This window comes from Phalaenopsis equestris, unplaced genomic scaffold (genome assembly GCF_001263595.1).
Source record: "Phalaenopsis equestris unplaced genomic scaffold, ASM126359v1 Scaffold001174, whole genome shotgun sequence".
Lineage (NCBI taxonomy): Eukaryota > Viridiplantae > Streptophyta > Magnoliopsida > Asparagales > Orchidaceae > Phalaenopsis > Phalaenopsis equestris.
In genome coordinates, this window is record NW_018165613.1 from 237102 (window position 1) to 251429 (window position 14328).

The window sequence follows — 14328 nt, forward strand, 5'->3', positions numbered from 1 at the left end:
AATATCTTTCTTTAAAGTGCAATATCATTAAAAACAGTATAAAATAGGGATGAAAATCTCAACATATTTTCCTCTGGTCAGTAGTCATGCTCAAGAATAATGTTTGACAACTTATTAGTTGTTGCTTTTGAATCTTTTCCCCCTAGCTGGGGTGTTTTCCATGCGAACTTGTAAAACGACCCATGTATTAAGCCTTGAAGAGATCAACTTCTTGATCTAGTTGAAGAAGAACAATAGTACGGTGAGGGGGTGTTGAGGAAGCGTTATTTGTAACAAAGATTGCTCCCTGTCTAGGAGCGATTTTCAAAGCCTTCTATTTTGAATAAAATGTAGGATGACTACCCTACTACAATCATGCCTAGAACGTGAACATGAATGACTTTCAAGACTACAGTGAAGGTTGCCCCCCTGCCTGGAAGAAGTTATGAAATACTTTGTGTATAAATAATATGTGAGAAGACAACCAAGCTACAATCATGCTCGGGACGTTATTGTGAACAACTTTCGAGACTGCAGTGAAGGTTGCCCCCCACATTGAAGAATGCTTCAAAGAAGATCTTCAAGATGTAAAGGAGGTTCCTTCGCCAGTTGGAAAATGTACATCATTGGGAAACAAAGTAGGGGCTCGGTGTCTTAGAATTGAAAACAATGTTGAACGGGGCTTTGCATCCCACAAACCGTGCCAAACTATTGCGTGCTAGAGAATTCAGGCGGTAGAGTAATGGATTATTGTCTTAACGTTGCACGGAATATTAACACACTCTCAGATAAAAGAAAACAACCAGTAATGACACGAAAAATTTTTACGTGGAAAACCCAGAAAAGAAAAAAATCACGGGACCTAGCCGAGCTGAGGAAATTCACTATAAACTGAATATTATATGTAAAGTCTCTCGTCTCATAAGAGGGAAAGGCTTGAACACTCTTCAAAGTTACAAAGTTGGTAGCACGAATAAACATGTTCTATGAAGTGGGCAGAGACATATGATGATTGGTGGAGGCCAGCCAGTGGTGGTCGTTGACAGTGGACAGTGATCGATGCAGTCTGTGGTGGTCAACGATGACTCACGGTGGTTGACAAAGGTCAACGGTGATGGAAGCCGGGTAAACAATGGTCGATGACGGTCGGCAGTGGTCAATGGTGGTCGGTCGACGACGATCAACAGTGATTGACAACGGTCGACGGTGGTCGATGGTCGTTGGTGTTGCTCAGCGATGTTGATGATAGTCAATGGTGGGCGGTGGCGATCGTTGATGGTAAAAGTGATGTCGGACTTCAGTTCCTTCTCAAAGCTTCAAATTCTTTCTCAAACCTCAAGCTCTTCTGCTCCTCATGAGAGAAGTGATGCTCTATTTATAGTGTTCTGGGTGCAATTAATATAATAATTTGAACAACTTTGATCAGACGGTCTGGAGAACTTCCTTCGATCAGAAGACGTTTAATGGACATTTGACTGCCTTACCGATGTCGAAATTGTGCAATCTTGGGCTCGTTGAATTCTTCTTGTCGAGACGCTCAATTCGGCTACAAGTTTCTAGATTCGACATTTGTTTGACATTGTAAATATGTTTGGAAAACTTCAAAGAACAATTTAATGACTTGCTCTGGGCTTGATTTGACTCAGGTTGAACTAATTTTCATATCATTGGACCGGTTAGTTTGACTATAAATTTGTTAAAATCGAAGCTCTGAATGACAAGCTTAAATGTTTCTTGCTTAAAAAATGGTCTCAAGGTCTGTGTCATGCTTCGAGATGCATGTTGAATGTTAGAAATTTGTTGATAACGTACCAATCTTCATTTAAAATCATAGATTGGTAGGGAATCATAGGGAGAAAGTTTTAGGCAGACGTTTGTAAAAAGTAATTTGCAGAGAAATTCGTATAAATTAGTCGCATATAATTTCTGTGGACTTTTGGACAAAGTATAATGCAGGAAATGAGTATTGATTCTAACTTCGAAGTTGTTATTCCAACTGCCAATAAAATAACTCTTAAGCTCCCACAAAAACTTCTCAATTGGTTTACCGTGTGGGGAAGTCGTAAAAATAGTTCCAATATTAAATTAGATCTAATTATAATGTCTTTATTTTCTTATTTTAATTTCTCTCACATAAACTTTTAAATTATACCACCATTCCAACCACCATGCCAACCATTCATCTCGAACGGAATATAGCTTTCATCCGAGGGAAATAAATAAAGCGTCAGTCATGGGTCGCAAAATTGAGTCAAATTTGATGCTTATTTTCTAAGAGAAAATGTAGATTTACGATTTCTTACGCGAACAGGAAGCCAACTGGGCTGAGGTCGCGTGCTCTGTAATCACCTCGACCTAACCCTTCCTCTGGCACTAAATTGGTTAGAAATCCGTCGCCTGTGCTTGCGTTTGATTGCCATGGGTTCCCAGGAGGAGGATCGGCTGCTACTCGAAGGCAGGCTCTTGGAGGTTGCTTTCCCCTTCACTTCTCTCTCTCATTCCTTTGGAGCGATTAAGCTTCTAGATTTAGATCTTTTTTTTCTTTTCCTTGATTGAATTTTGTGCTTCTGTGGCAAGTGATTAATATTTATGGAATATCATGATGGATTTTGATGGGTAGTTGAGTGAAAAGGAATATTATGAAGTCGAATAAAAGTTTTAAATGAATGGTTTCAGGTTCAGAACATTTATAAATTATTGAAATTTTATTTCATTTCGTTAAATCCAAACAACTCCTATGAGATAGGAATCTGTGAAAAGGTGCTTGTTTTAACCATCGGAAGTGAATTTGGGGTTAGAAATGAGGATTAGCTCGTGTGTGAATAGAAAATGGATCTAATGGTTTATGTGTTTGTATTTTTTTGTTGGGATTTGGTCAGTTGGTTAGCATTCTCTTTATTTTTATTTGTTTAAGTTTTCCTATGAGAATGTTAACCTGCTCTTTATTTTGATTTGTTTATGCTGTTTAATGAGTTATGAATGTGTATAATATTGAATCTTGAAATATCCGTGGATACACGCCCCTAGAAAAAAGTGGTGCTAGGAGGGTAGAGCTTTGAGAAGATAATGGAAATGAGGAAGGGAGGAAGAAGAGGGGAAATCTCTTTAGGACTTTTTTTCTTATCTCAAAAGGAAGTGATTATAGGTGGATGCTCTTCCTTCTTCCCCTTTTTTTCTTCTTTCTCTTTTTTTTCTCTCATCTTTTCTTCTCCTGCTCTATATCTTATAGTGGTTGCCTGATTCACCACTATTTATAGTTGAGGCTAAGGCATACTATGAATGACGTTACACTATAAATATAAAGTACCCAATATAGTACAGCCTAGAACACATAGCAATATAACTAGTTGTTTAGCCTAGGCATTTTGTTTGTCTATACGACCTTTGAGGCCTACTACAATCTTGCTTTTAGATGAATTAAGTGCAACTTATGATTCGAAGGCCAACCTCATGGAGGCATTTTCTGGAAAACAAAAGGAATTTGTGGTAGAGAAGAAGAAGAAGAAGAAAAAGAAGAAGAAGAAGAAGAAGAAGAAGAAGAAGTGATTATTTATCTTGTACTTCGTGTTGGAGGTGCTGGACATTGAATTTTACTCTTCTAAAAAGATGTGATTATTTATAAGCCACTACTTTAATTAATGTTCTTTAGTGCTGCAACCCATGAGAATAGTGAAAATGATATTTCCTAAAGTTTTAAGCTGGTGAAGCATAAACAGCTGCAAGTTTAAATCTCAAACATCCGACACCTCTTTTTGGAAGTGGGTAATGAAACTCGTTTAACATTTTATCAACACCTAAAAAATTCATAAGTTCTTCTATGAACTCATTTGTGGCTTTTATGAGCAAGTAAATTGAGCTGCCAAAATTGCTTAAACTCGACGAAGGAGTGATGACCTCAATCAGAAAGTTGTTAAACCAGTGAAGATCATAATCTTTAAGAGTCATGAAGAATAAGCATCATTCATTCTTAATAAGCAAAATATAGGCTTGAACAACACTACATGGTTAGTGAGATCATATTTATTTACTAAGAATTCATAACTTGAATATTAATTTTTTCTTGTGCTTCTGTTTTAGTGATTTCTCTATAGAATGCATTTTCTGTTGTTATCTCCTCTTGTGAACTTCTTGTCTTCTTTCTCTTCTATAGTTAGTAGTAGTCTTAATTCGTAGGGTAATATGTTTCATCTTCTTCCTCCTCGGCCGAAGTGATTGACAAGGCTCTTGTTGCTCTAATCATTGTATTTCTCATGGCTCGGTCTCCTTTTCTATGCACTATTTATTCTAGAGAATCATTCTTAGTGCCTCTAGTGCTTGCTCCAAAGCCTCTTTTGATCATCATAATCATTTGCTCATTCAACCCATTTATCGTTCTTGTTGATAGAGTGTTCTTTGTGATTCGGTTTTTCTCCGTGAACAACTTTACGTTTAGGTTGTGGTATGTTCTTGCTCACTGCACACTCAAGGATGTTATATCCTGACATGTCCATGAGTACGCAACCCTTAGAAAAGAGTTGTGTTTGGGGAGAGAGAGCCCTGTGAAGAGAATGGAGATGAGTAAGGAAGAAAAGGGAAAATCTCATTAGGAGTTTATTGATCTCAAAAAGAAGTGATTATATAATATGCTCTCTCTTCCTTCCTCTTTTCTTCTTCTTTCCTTATTTTTTTGTTTCTCTTCACTCCTCCCCCACCCACTCTATACTTCATAATGACCACTTTTATTAATAGATGAGGCATGTCTTAGGTACGCTACACATAATTTTACACGAGAAATTTAAAGTATACAGTGTATAGTACGACCTAAACACAAAATATAATAGCTAGAGGTGTGGCCTAGGCTTCTTATCTGCCTTTACATTCTCTGAGCCATATGACCATCTGGCTATTATATGAGTTGGCGATGCCGATTTGGATTTATGGGAGAACTTGCTGTTTAATCTATTCAAGGTGCCTTGGATAAATTTGTCTTCCACACTAGCTGGCCGAATTAATGGGTCAGTCTCTTTTGCTGAACTGGCTGGTGTGGATGTCATGGTTGAGTTGCGTGGCCGAATTATCTGGCCCATTTTTTGTTCACAATCGTTTGGTCGAATTGGTTGGTTGATTCTTATTTTGAGGTAAACCCGATTTAGGGTGATGTGTTTATATTTATAAGATGTATTTTGTTGGATGGGTTCTATTTGCTTGTTTGTTTTTGGCAGCCATGTCTTTGACTGGATTGGTGATGTGTGTATATCATATTTTCTTTTGCCTTTTCCATCTTGCATTGGCCATGTTCGTGAGCTCTAGGATTTATCAAATTATCCATTATTTTCATCTTCCTTTTTTTTTCTTTTTATTTCCAGTTGAATTTTCCATGCTACCACTTACCAGATTCTGAATCTCTATTTTTTTTTTCATTTGAAAGATGATGTCTTGTGGTGCTTGGTCTTATCAATGTTGATCTTTACTATACTAGGTCTCGTCAATCTTGATCTTTGCTACATTTCTTCTTTTATTAATTCTTTTTTTTTTATATTCTTTTATATCTTTGGTTGGTTTTGCCCACCTAAGGAGAGGTGCTAGGAAGTGAAATTACTGTCTCTGTCCTGCATTTTAACTCCACTTCTCACTTTTTAAAATCCCACCCTCCTTAATGTCGTTATAAGTGAACTTAGATTTTCTGTTTCATCTAAAATGCTTTCCATGGTTTCTTCTAATAATTGACTTTTTTAAACCAGTTGTGATGCCATCTTTTTATAGAAGTAAATATCGAACCTTGATGCTGAGCGTTGGATATTTAAATACAGAAAAATTGTGTGCTGTGCATGTAAATCTCCATTGTTTTTGTCATTCAAGTTGTTTTATATGGATTTGTGTGATCTCATGTGTATTCTGTCCAAAAGAAAATATGCAAAAAGGAAAAAAAAAAATTCTTAGGGCCAGATTTATTCTCATATTATTTTAGGAGATGAATGTTCAATCCATTGTTGTAATGTCATTAAAACAATTGCTGTCATGTCTCATGGATTTCTCTAAGTGGTACTGTTGCTCGCATCAATATGAGTATGAATGAGATTATATTTTTTGAAATTCTACTTTCATGCCATGCACAAGTCGAGCTATTAAACAATATGTAACAATTATGTATATGTGCATGAATGATAGTCTTAAAAAATACGTCTCATAAATTTTGACAAATGCAACCCTTGTTGCTTGTTTTGTTTTCTTAGACCGGAAGTGAAGGGCTCTACACTGGGGATGGGTCCGTTGACATCAATGGCAATCCTGTAATGAAGCACAAAACAGGAAATTGGAAAGCATGCCCTTTCATCCTAGGTACTGACACTATTTTCTTATCTGTAGCTTATTGTTTATTAATATATTATTTGCAGTTCTTACTTACAGTGTGCATTTTTTAAAAAAATTTTTGAACTCCAGGAAATGAATGTTGTGAACGCTTAGCCTACTATGGTATTGCTACGAATCTTGTAACTTATCTAACCAAAAAACTACATCAAGGAAATGTATCAGCTGCAAGAAATGTTACAACTTGGCAAGGAACCTGCTACCTTACCCCCCTCATTGGTGCTGTTTTAGCTGATGCATATTTGGGGAGGTACTGGACCATTGCAGTTTTTTCAACTATATACTTCTTTGTAAGTATGGATATAACATTATCTGAGTTTCTATCGTGATCTGTCAATATAGAGTAGCTTTGGGAAGTGTAGCATTTTTCATCTATTTATTGGTTAATGTTTTTCTTACTTGCGTGCAGAGCTTCCGTTGTAATTTTCAATTTTCTTTTTCTTTGATGTGTATTATTTTATTGCGTTATTTTGGATGAAAACCAAAAAATCATAGATATCATCTGCAACCATACATTTCTAGAATGTTATGAAATTCACACCACTGATATTAGCTCAATTTTATTGCACAAGAATCTAAAATAAATGCTGATATTCTTAAACTGTTCTATGTCATATGATTATATGCATTATTATACTCATTATATCCCTCTTGGATTCATGGTAATATCATTTTGAACAGGGAATGGCCACACTGACACTTTCAGCATCGGTTCCACAATTGAAACCTCCTGCTTGTATAGATTCTGTATGTCCAGAGGCAACTGCAATCCAGTATGCTGTATTTTTCCTGGGTCTTTATCTAATTGCATTAGGCACTGGCGGCATCAAACCCTGTGTTTCATCATTTGGAGCTGATCAGTTTGATGATAGTGATTCACAGGAGAGAGTTAAAAAGGGCTCTTTCTTTAATTGGTTTTATTTCTCAATCAACATTGGTGCTCTCATTTCTAGCAGTTTTCTGGTATGGGTACAAGACAACTGTGGCTGGGGCCTTGGATTTGGTATCCCAACATTGTTCATGGGAATTGCAATCGGAAGTTTTTTTTCTGGAACATATCTTTACAGGTTCCAGAGACCAGGCGGAAGTCCACTTACAAGAGTGTGCCAAGTTGTTGTTGCCTCCATTCGAAAGTGGAATGTAAAGGTTCCCTTTGATAGCTCCCTCTTGCATGAACTCCCTGATAAGAGCTCAGCTATTGAAGGCAGTCGAAAACTGGAGCACAGTGATGAGCTTAAGTAAGACTGAACTTCTCTTCCAGTCCACTAGATTTAATCTTATTAGATGTGCTTTAGTTTTACTTGTTGATTTGTAGGAGTCATTGAGCACCATTGTTTAGTAAGCAGTTAAAGAGTATAGAAGCAACATCTTTTATTTATTGTCAGCTTTAGGGTCCATTTGGGAGGGTGCAGCTGTTCATGAAATATTTGTTATTATTGTTGGAAGACCAGTTTTTTTTTTTTAATTTTTTTATTTTTATTAATTTTTTTATTTTAAACTGATGCATTTTTTATGGTTGTTTTCCTTGAAAGATTTGGAAAACAATTTTCTTAAAAATACCACACTTAACCAAATTTGGTTTTAAAAAATTATCTCATTGTCATAGAAATTTTTGAAAGGAACAAAGTCGTCGCCAAACAGTTATGCAGCTGTCTGGAAAGCAAAAAAGTGTAAAAACTACCCCAATCCTACTCTTAGTTGTTCAAAAGGCTGTGGTGTTTGAATCTAAATAACTTCATTCTAGTAAGAACTAATTATCTTCACTCTACTAAATATGTTATTGAGAGTTTTTTTTTTCCATTATCAAGTCAATATTGTCTTTTTTATTCATTTCAAACGCTATTCCATAAAATACCATGCAGGTTTCTTGACAAGGCTGCTACTTTGTCCTATGTTGATGGAAAAACAGAAGATTTTTCCAATCCATGGATACTCTGCACTGTAACCCAGGTGGAGGAACTGAAGATTTTGGTTAGGATGTTCCCAATTTGGGCTACTGGAATCGTTTTTTCTGCTGTGTATGCCCAGATGTCAACCATGTTTGTTGAACAGGGTATGGTCCTCGATACGACCATTGGATCCTTCACCATACCTCCCGCATCCTTATCAACATTTGATGTCATAAGTGTTATCGTGTGGGTTCCGATCTACGATAGAATCCTTGTGCCAATAACTCGAAGGCTCACTGGAAAAGAGAGGGGTTTCTCTGAGCTCCAAAGGATGGGCATTGGCCTCTTCATTTCTATACTGGCAATGGCTGCTGCTGCTTGTGTTGAGATTAGAAGATTAAATATTGCAAAAGCTGAAGATTTGATCCATGTAAAAGCTGCGGTGCCAATGAGCATCTTGTGGCAAATTCCTCAGTTCTTCTTGGTGGGTGCAGCAGAGATATTCACATTCATTGGGCAACTAGAGTTTTTCTATGATCAATCTCCTGATGCAATGAGAAGCCTCTGCAGTGCACTCTCACTTTTGACAACTGCGCTCGGGAACTATTTGAGCTCTTTTATACTAACCATTGTGACGACTGTGACTACCAGGGGAGGGAAGCCTGGATGGATTCCTGATAACCTCAATGCGGGGCATCTTGATAACTTCTTTTGGCTTCTTGCTGGACTTAGCTTTCTGAACATGCTGGTTTATGTCTTCTGTGCCAGCAGGTATAAATGCAAGAATGCTACTTGAGATTTGGACTGACAGACTGGAGTTGAAAGTGTCAGTATTCTGTGTGTAAAAGAATGTAAGTAAGTTGATGTTATCCGGTTTGTTATTTTTCATTTTTAAACTATTCCATAACGTCTGAAGGTTTAAACTTATATAGTTATGTATACTTTGGGTTAGTGCTATGTTGGAATGGCTCTAAAGGGAGTTGCAATTTATAAGAGAGATTAGATGTGAAGTGCTCCATGTTTTTATGCCTACAAAGTTTTTTTGAATGGAAATTTAAGCCTATATGTGACCGAGTTAGGTTAAATCAGCGACATAATGTAATGTTTGCTAGTCATTTTTATTAATACACTACACCCAACCAATTATCACACTTTGCTTGTAGCAAAACATTTATATTTAATGAGACTCAAACAACGTAGAAGGTTAAAAACATGTGGATTACAGAATAAATTGGATTGCCATTTGCCATGATCATAGAAATTAAGATTCATGCCTTTTCAGGCTGAGTTTGAGCATTCATTATCATTGAACCTTTGTATCTCTGTTCTTGTTTTCCAATTCAGTAGCCTTTGATGGAGTCTTATTCTTTCTGACATTGGATATTCTAAGCCCTTTCTGTTGGGTATTATTCTGCTGGAAATGAAGCCTTACTCTACCCCAGATGCGGTTTCCCTTTAACTAGTCAAATGCTAAATTGCTGGAAGCTATTGTCGTGGTTTTTAATTTTGCCTACTACTGTCGATCTTTACCGATTTATACATTGGGTTTCTAATATAAGTTATTCTTCAAGTTTTGATATTTTACTCCTCTTAACTTATGATATTATTATGCTATTTGTTGCAATCATTCAAAAGTGGCTTGACATCGTTTTAGGGCTTCTAAATGGTGTAGGACAACATAAAAAAGGATAGGTAAGTTATAAGATGGACAACGAAAGAGGGAGGAATGATGTCAGTTGAAATCTAGCATGAAAGCGGCTGAATTGCGAGACAACAATAAGAAAAAGTAGATTTCTATTGTCACATGCAAAACGGTAGTGGGTTTGATGATGGAGGGGACCATTGAATATTTGAGAGCGATTATAACATTGATTCTATCAAGTTACAGGCATACAACTAGTGAGAAATCCGATGGTACAATACTTCAATAGAGAAAATACGGAGAAAATGTCATCAAATGATAAACCAAGCAAAATTTGTAAAATCAAGAGAAAAACAAAATATGTATAATTCTCGCCTATGAATTGCCCTAATTCTAATTAAATAGCATTAAAAGAGTACACCACAAAGGCTGGAAGTAGAAACAAGTGAGAAAAACCTTGCTACAAGAAATCAGGACGATTTCAGTTCTCAAAATCACAATCCACAAATCATGAGAATGTAAATTTGCCCCTTTCGTTATTCTCCCTGACTATGAGAGGTTTATTCTTCTTCTCTAGAAGCACTCGGTTCCTACTGTCTGATGTTTTTTCTCACAAAAAATATACGAAGATTTCCAAAGCAGTGGCTTACGACTCCTGCCTTGCCATTTATCTGTGGGCGCATTGTTGAATTGAACTAGCATTCAGTACCCAACTTATCCCATAGTCTACAAAAATAGCTCAAAAATTTTTCATCTCCCTTTGAAATGATGAAATGTTGGACTACTCTCAGTAATGACAATCGAGGAGGTAACTTGTACGTTAGAAAATCCTGAACCCCACTTAGCAAGTGTTGCCTTGTGTCTAGTATTAGTTCCTCGAATTCACTCTCTTCTAGGACCACCAAGGCTAGTCTTGCAGTTACTTTTCCTAAGACTTGTAGAGAGATAGTTCATGACAATATATTCTCAAAATATATATGAAAGCTCATTATCCTAGAGTCCTTTCAAGGTAAAACAATAATACACTTTTCATCTTTGGAAAAGAATATATACCCTTGCAACCATCATGATATAAGCAATGATCATAACGCCAAGGATAAACCAATAGTATGTGACAAGCATCCATTAGTATCATATCACACCCCCCTTGATCTTGAAACTTATCTCCAATAGAAAACTTCGTGAGAAATATCCTGTTAATGGCGATTTTATTCCCTTTCTTCAATCATAACAAGAAATATGGTTTGGTGTGTTTCGCCAGATTCATCTTAAAGTTCATTTGAGTACACACCACATTATCAAAAATACTTATGTTTATGTTAAGAATCCACACCTTTCCCATTTACTGTGTAATGGGTATGAATGATATTGTGGTCGAGCCACTATTGATCTCTCGTTGGCTCAATCTGTAAGGTTCGTCAAATAATTAGCATTTCTCTCTCATCGAATATAAGCCAATGCTCCTCTCTGACATTCTTATTATCTCTTATATCACTAGTCATTTCTCCAACTATATTTATGTAACTACTCCCTCCTTAGTGAAAAAATATCAGATGTAATATGTTTAAAATCATGACACTTGAAGCATTTTCTATCTAAGAATGGTTTGAGAGCATTGGTGTTCTCCAATTTTCTCCATAGTGTATTGATTTCTCCTCAAAAGTGACCAGTTTGGGTGCTCCAATGGGTGTAATAATTTTGCTTAATCCTTGAGTTAAGTTCTATTTATAAGGTATGGTGGTCACCTAATGACAATGCCAAGTTTCCACTTTCAAAGTTAAAGTTTGTACATCGAGTATGAATCAATACAACTACAATTACACCGTAATCAAGAGATCTCACCATTATGTGTTTATCTGATTCTAATAACTCACATTTTAGCATGAATTAATTAAATACAGTTGTGTACTCTTCTGTAAAAGAATCTAGAATTTAATGAATATGTTCTGTTGATAATGTGGGCGAATGTATTTGTGCTTCATCTCAATCTTATCTTATACCATGTTGTGATCTTACTCTGTCCTTCATACTGTCAAAAATACTTCAAATTCTCCCACCTGTTGACCTCAATTTTGGTAAAGTTTTTCCTTCCTCTTAGTTCTTAGAATCTAGCCATAGGATTTTTCTTTTGACTATCCTAGAAGACTAGAGATAGAGTCTACCTACATAAAAATTCAAACCACTTCACTCTATTTGAAACCCACGTAGAGGATCATGAACCTCTAGCACTTGGAAGGTTGATGCCAACATTTGAGGGTTCAAGAACCAGTGCCCATAAGACTATTGGGACTTAGGGCAACCCTGCGTGGCTAGGGCTTGATCTTTCACATACTTAAGCACATCACAATTCCCCACTTTTCCCAAAGCCCTAAATCATACCTATTAAACCAACCTCCCTTACTCTTTAAGAAACTCACATAGATAGTTCCAGGCTTTGAGATGACTAGGATCAGTATGTGAAGGTTCATGAAGGGGTTGCCATTTGGCTAGGTTTGGTCCCAAAGTGGTTAAGTGTGGTTAAGACCCACGACCAAATACCCTTAAACCCTAAACCTACATAAAATACTCAATTTTGCCAAAATTTACCAAAATTACTAAAATGTCCCTAGAACCCTAAAAACCCCAAAAATGACCCAAATTATCAATTTTCCCCAAAAATCATCCCAAATCATGTAAAACTACCCAAATTGATCAAAACACCTTAATTTCCCCAAAATTCCCAAAAACACCCCAAAATTTGCCAAAATTACCAAAATACGCTTCATGGGCCAAAAATTCTCAAAACCTCCCAAATTATTCCAAACCTCCTCTAAACCAATCCCAACCACCCATTGTGCCCAATTTGACCAAATTGACCAATTTTGATCAAAATGCCAATTTTGCTCCTAAATTTCCCAAAATCTTCAAAATTACTCAAAAAATTCCTAAGATCTCCAAATTCAATTAGATGTCCCCAAAATAAATTTGAATCACCCAATGTCTTCAATTATGCCATAATCCACCAAAATATTCCAAATTTCCCAAATTACCCCTAAAGACCCAAAACCCTCAATTTGCACCTAATTGATCAATTTGCCACCCAATTTTCATCCAATTCATTCCTAACCCACCCAATTTCAAAGTTCAAACTCAAATTCAATCAATACTAAGCCCAATCGGATTAGCCCATTATTTACTTCAATTTGAATCCTTCATGCATACCTTAAAAGCCCATTAGCATAAACAATTTTCAAAAGCCCATGGGATTAACTTTAAAGACCAAATTGAGTTCACATGACAAAATTCCTTCCTCATCATGCCATTTTAATATAAATATTCATAAAGGGCATCATAACAATCATACTATGCATACACATGAACTTCTATCCAAATTGGGCATGATGGCATCTTCTCCCCAAAAATTTCATAAAAATAAATTTCCTTTTTCATAAAAGTTCCCCATGTCATCATACATGGCATGACATATCCCATGGAGCCTTCCATGGGCATCATAAGGTAAAACTTACCAAAAATGGCAAAAGGAGGTGACCACTCCCTCTTCCCTTTCCACTTGGATTTACTCTTCTCATGCTAAGTTTAAACCTTGGTTTCATGCCTAAGCCAACCATTTGACCTCACCCAAACCTTCCTTAGGATCAGTCCAAGCACCCTAACCACTTTGGTGCCAGACTTAGCCACTTCACCAAGGGTTTGAACCCAACCTAGCTCACTTAGCCTAAATCCCATTTTTTTCCATTGGATCTTCACCATGAGCAGACCTCAGAACAAATTGACTTGACTCCACAACCTCCTTGACCTCCCTCAGCTTGGAAGTGACCTGACTCTGGCCGACCGACCACCTCACACGCCGGAAAACCCCATGCCCAAGAGGTCCCAATTGGGGAAAACCCAAAATTCTACCCACCTGAACTCGCTCAGCCTAATTGGCCATGGGAGCTCTTCTTCCCTCCACCTAAGAGGCTCCCCTGCCACTATGACTTTACTTGATGGCAGCCATGGCCTCCTCTTTAAATAGAGAACCTCCCACGACCAATGGAAGAAGAGCGTTGAAACCTTAATAAAACTCTGCCAAAGTTTCTCCAGACCCTCTAGCAGTCCAGAGTAGCCAATCCTCACCATTTCCTAGCCCTCATCCCCACCGTAAAACCCTAATTTCACCACTGAAATATAGGGTTTTCACGACCATACCATCAAGTGACACCAAACTCTAAATTGACTGTCCCATAAGCTTTACCAGAGCAAAGAAGACTTCCTCAATCAAAGCCCCATCATTTTGAGCACTCTAACCTAATCCAAGAGTAAGCCTGAATCACCCTACGATCGAATTCATACTTGGATTCAACCTTAGCTCAAATCAATACTTGGAGGAGCTTTGTGGGGTCACAACGAACGTAAAGAACCATTCCAATTGAGCCACACCTCTTAGACCAACGTATGGATCAAAACACCCAAATTCAGCCTCGATTTGGG

General features: G+C 37.1%; 1 protein-coding gene across 1 annotated transcript; it reads left to right on the top strand.

The window, feature by feature from the left end:
* The first annotated feature begins 2180 nt into the window (after positions 1–2180).
* Positions 2181–9191, top strand: LOC110033415 (protein NRT1/ PTR FAMILY 8.3). The gene is made up of 5 exons (XM_020737385.1): positions 2181–2448; positions 6192–6297; positions 6400–6617; positions 7009–7565; positions 8190–9191. Exons 1-5 carry the CDS (start codon positions 2398–2400, stop codon positions 9010–9012), a joined length of 1755 nt encoding a protein of 584 aa, XP_020593044.1. The 5' UTR covers positions 2181–2397; the 3' UTR covers positions 9013–9191.
* The last annotated feature ends 5137 nt before the right edge of the window (positions 9192–14328 follow it).